Below are 4,691 nucleotides of genomic sequence, written 5' to 3'. Positions count from 1 at the left end.
ATTCAGACAGCCAACAAAAACATGAAGAAATGTTCATGATCATTAGCCATTGTTCTTGTTGTTAAGTACCCTTGAGTAAGTTCATTAGCTACTAGAAAGATGAAGGTTAAAACAACAATGAGCCCAGCATTAATAGAAAAGTTCAAAAGAACAGAAAGCAACAATGGCTGGTGAGAATGTGGAGAGACCCTCCTACATTGATGGTGGGACTGTAATACAGCACAACCACTGTGGAAAACAGAATGATGCATCCTGCCCAGGTAGGAAATTGCAATACCATATGACCCAGCAATCCCTCTACTTGATATATATCCCCAAGGAATAAGAACCACTACACTAGCTGATATATGCACACCCATGTTCATCACAGCACTTTTCACAATAACAAAAGAGACAGCATAAATGTCCATCAATGAAAGAATGGATAAACAAATTTTGGTACATATACAAAATGGAATACTACACAACATTGAAAAATAACAATGAATCTGTGAAACACCTCATAGCATGCATGAATCTGGCAGACATTATGCTGAGTGAAGTTGTTGTTGTTGTTAAGTGCCATTGAGCTTGTTCTGACTCATAGCGGCCCAGAAGAGGGTTTCCAAGGAGCAGCTGGTGAGTTTGAACCACCAACCTTGCAGTTCAAATCAACCTTGTAGTGGAATGTTTATCCTATAGCACCACACCCTCAATCACAAAAGCATAAATATAGTATGAGACTACTATTGTAAAAACTCAAGAAAAGTTTTCATGATAAAAGAAGCATTCTTTGACGGTTACTAGTGGTGTTAGGGAAAGGAGAGTAGTTCACTGACTAGAGGGTAGACACATGTTAACTCGGGTGACACAGAAGACAATATACAGCAACAAAGAGGTTGGCAGAAGAACAAAGAAGACAGGTGAAGACACAGGGAGTAATGCAAGGCTAAAGGAGATAGAGGTATATACACAACTTTGGAACAACAGTGTTCTATGGGTGGATACATGGACAGATTCACTGACTGAAAGGGTATTTGAGGACGAATTGGGAGTATACCCACAAATATATAAGAGATTGAAAGAGAATATTTGTAAATGGGTATTTACACACCTATGAATGTGGTAGAGCATATAGGGGACAAAAAATAAAAAAACTTCTTAGACATCACCAAACATCTTAAGGCAATGAGTTACTGGGCATGGAGGTTTAGGACTATAGTCACAGGGGACACCCTGATCAATTAGCATGACGTAGTCCTCAAAGACAATGCTCTACATTCTACTTTGTGAGTACAGACTAGGATCCTAAAATATCATGATCAGTTATCTAAGATGCCACATTGGTTCTACATGTGTGGAAGAAAGAAGAATAACGAAAACTGAAGATACTTGGAATCAACTAATTCTATGGGCCAATGAAACACATGAACATTAGTCTCCATGACTCTGAGACCAGAGAATAGACATAGTGCCTGGCTACATCATTGCTCTGAAAGGGATCACATTAGAAGGTCCTGGATAGAGTAGGAGAAAAGGTGGAACAAAACTCATTTTTTCAAAAAATGAACCAGGCTTACTGGTCAGAAACAGACTGGAGGAACCCAGGACTATGGCTCTGAAACACCTCTCAGAGATGAACCCTCATGACCCAATTTTTGGCTAAGCAGTAGATAGATATACAAAGGGGACAACAACACTTGTAAAGTCTTGAAAATGGTCAACCATTCAAATCAAAAGGGCAACATTTATCTAAGAATAAAGTTGAGAACTGATGGGAAGGAGGTTGGAATGGAAATAAGCACCACAGGGAGGAAGTGGGAAATCTGTGGTTATGTGGAGGGAATTGCAATTAATGAGATGAAACAAAGTGCATTATTTGTTGAATGTGAAACTGATGATCTTCTCTTAATTCACAATAAAAAGTTTCAAACAAAAAGATAACATGTGCAAAACATAAAGGCATCATTTAGATTTTGTCACATTTTTCGTTTCTGATGTATACAAATAAGATGCATGTTTTTCTCTCAATGACTTCTACAATTTACTTTTCTGCATTCTAGAATGTTTCTATGACTTAGCCCTTGATAGGAAAAAGAAAAATTTTATACACTCAATTTAGTCCATTCCACTTGTTAATTTACAGGAAAATGGAAAGAAATGGCTAATAAATAGTAATAAAATACTCTTCCACAATTTAGTAATGGAGAAGTGATAACATGGAAACTATGACTTGTAATAGAGAAATTAAAAATATTTGTTTTTACCATAACTGAATTCTTGCTGAATTAGGCTGTTGTTTCTCTTTTCTAATATGGCTGCCTAGGAAACTCTCCCTGTGACAAGCTCTTACTATTTGGTTGTTGCTGTTGTTGTTAAATGCCATTGAGTAAGTTCCAACCCATAACAACCCTGTCTAGGATTATCAAGGAGTGACTGGTGAGCTTGAGCCACCAACCTTGTAGTTCAAACAGCTTTGCAGTCTGACACATTAACTCACAGTGCCACACCAAGACTCTGGTAGCACAAAATTTAGAGGCTGTTTTCCTCTCAGATTAAATCACACATACAGAAAAAACACTCTAAGGAAGGGAATCCTGACACAGCTGTCTATTGTATAAAGTGGATCAGAGAAATATCTCTTTGTAAAAAAATGATATTTGAGAGAACCTTGAAGCTGGCTTTATCTAAAGCTCCTCAAACCACTTAAAAGGTTTGGTTTAACAAACCATTTTGAGGATATGAGCCCCTAGTACTGAAATGAATCTTCACCCATTCCTGAGATACCTGACTAAAGCTGTTTGAACCTACACCTGTGAGGTTTCATCATCACACCTGAAATTTATAAAACAAAGTCTGAGAAGCCTTGTAATTCCTGAAATCAATGACTATAACTATATTCAATCATCCAGTCATCCTTGCCTTCTCATGCATTTTTTACCTGTTTTTGCTGTTGTTAATGGCAGACCAGTTAATTCTGACTCATTGTAACCCCATGTTTGGAAAATAGAACTGCTCCATTGGGATTTCTTTTGTGTGTTTTTTTGTTGTTGTTGTTGTTTTTGCTTTTTTAATTTTTTATTGTGAATTGAGTGATAGTTTTAATGGGAGAACATCAGTTTTGCACTCATCCTATTGTATTTTGCTTCATTGCAATCCCCTCCATACATCTTCATTTAACATTATTTGCTTCTGTTCCCTCTGTTTTGTTTTGTTTTTATGTACATAAATACACTCAGGAATATATAATTGTTTAAACAACCAAGGGGTACATGCTGCAAGCCAGCCTCCTGGCCACCCGCCTTTCTCTTTCCATGAGTCTGGAGTCCTCAGCTGCTCCCTCTCTCCATGTCATCAACTCTGCTTACATCTCTGGTGTTGCTGTTTCTCTGGTTAAGTTTCCATGTTCTTCCCATGCTCTTCTTTCCCCTTGATGGCCTAGGATCCTCTGTTCCTTGAATGTAAGATTAACTACTCTCCCCTTTTTGTTATGTGAAACTTCTACATTGACAGTTCTGACAATAGCATTAGTCATGATAACAATTACTCACTATTCAATCAAATGAATCCTATCTGTATCTCCTTTCACCAGACCCATCTAGGCAAGATGAAAACTAGTTAGTGGGGATTCTACCTTCTATTGCTCACTCTGAAACTAAACTCCCTCTTGAAAACTTATAAGCCAGCCACTTTGTGCCTCTATGTTGTTGTTGTTAAGTGCCGTCGAGTCGGTTCCGACCCATAGCGACCCTGTACAGGGTTTCCAAGGGTGTAAATCTTTACGGGAGTAGAAAGCCTCATCTTTCTCCCACGGGCGGCTGGTAGTTTCGAACCGCTGACCTGAAGGTTCGCAGCCCTAGGTTGCCAATGTTTAAGTTACCCATCCCTATCAACCCTGTATACCAAAGGGATAGGTTTGATCTTAATGTAAAGACTCTTTCCCTTCCAGTTGGTATTTTGAGTTACTACATCAATAAGTACAGGTCAAGTTCACATATTGTAGCAATTTACACTTGTTTCCTTTCTCAAATTTCTTTGTGTTCCTCTAGTTGAGCTCTGGTCATCAAGCCTCCATAGGGCTTTCAGAAGCAGATGACCAATCCTGGAATCTAAGTTGTCTCTGGGTGAACTGAAAACACCAATCTTTTAACTCATAGTCAGTCAAGCACTGAACTTCTAATATCACCCAGAGACTCTTTATGAAGCTACAACTAAAGTAGCAAATTAAAAACACCAATTTATGCTCAGTTGTTCACCTGTTAGAATTGATGAGGTGTCTGATTTCTCTGGGCTCCTGATTGGTCATTCCCTTTGTGCTCTATGGAGCCTTGGGGAGTGCTCTCCTGAAATAGTTAAACCTGGTGATCATTTGAAGGTTTCATGCCCAGGTCTCCTTAATCCAACTCTTCCTCATTGTCTGTTTCTGCAGGAATGAAAACTAAGAGCTGCCCCACTGCTGCCTCCTGTTCAGGTAAGATACCCCTTGATATCCCTCCAGGTTCCCCTGTTGGTTCTCAAGGGATCCTCCTTTCCAACAGGCCAGTAATAGAAAGTGCTGCTACCTTTCAGACAAAGAGAAGCTTCGACTCAGGGGAGGAGACACCATGTGCTCAGGGAGAGTGGAGGTTTGGCACCAAGGCTCCTGGGGCACGGTGTGTGATGACTCCTGGAGCCTGGCAGAAGCCGAGGTGGTGTGTCAGCAGCTGGGCTGT

At 39.6% G+C, this 4,691-nt stretch overlaps 1 protein-coding gene across 1 annotated transcript in view; it reads left to right on the top strand.

Moving 5' to 3' along the window:
• The window catches only part of LOC102814440 (antigen WC1.1-like), a gene marked incomplete at both ends in the record, with an annotated part of 12,239 nt that extends 7,551 nt beyond the window's left edge, over nt 1–4,688 (top strand). Inside the window, 2 exons of the mRNA XM_006878040.1 lie at nt 4,409–4,450; nt 4,549–4,688. Coding sequence (XP_006878102.1) covers nt 4,409–4,450; nt 4,549–4,688 — 182 coding nt within the window. The remainder of the gene's footprint in view (nt 1–4,408; nt 4,451–4,548) is intronic.
• Nucleotides 4,689–4,691: the final 3 nt, after the last annotated feature.

Source organism: Chrysochloris asiatica, unplaced genomic scaffold (genome assembly GCF_000296735.1).
Source record: "Chrysochloris asiatica unplaced genomic scaffold, ChrAsi1.0 scaffold01345, whole genome shotgun sequence".
In the NCBI taxonomy this organism is placed as follows: Eukaryota; Metazoa; Chordata; class Mammalia; order Afrosoricida; family Chrysochloridae; genus Chrysochloris; species Chrysochloris asiatica.
This window is presented reverse-complemented; position numbering and strand designations above follow the sequence as displayed.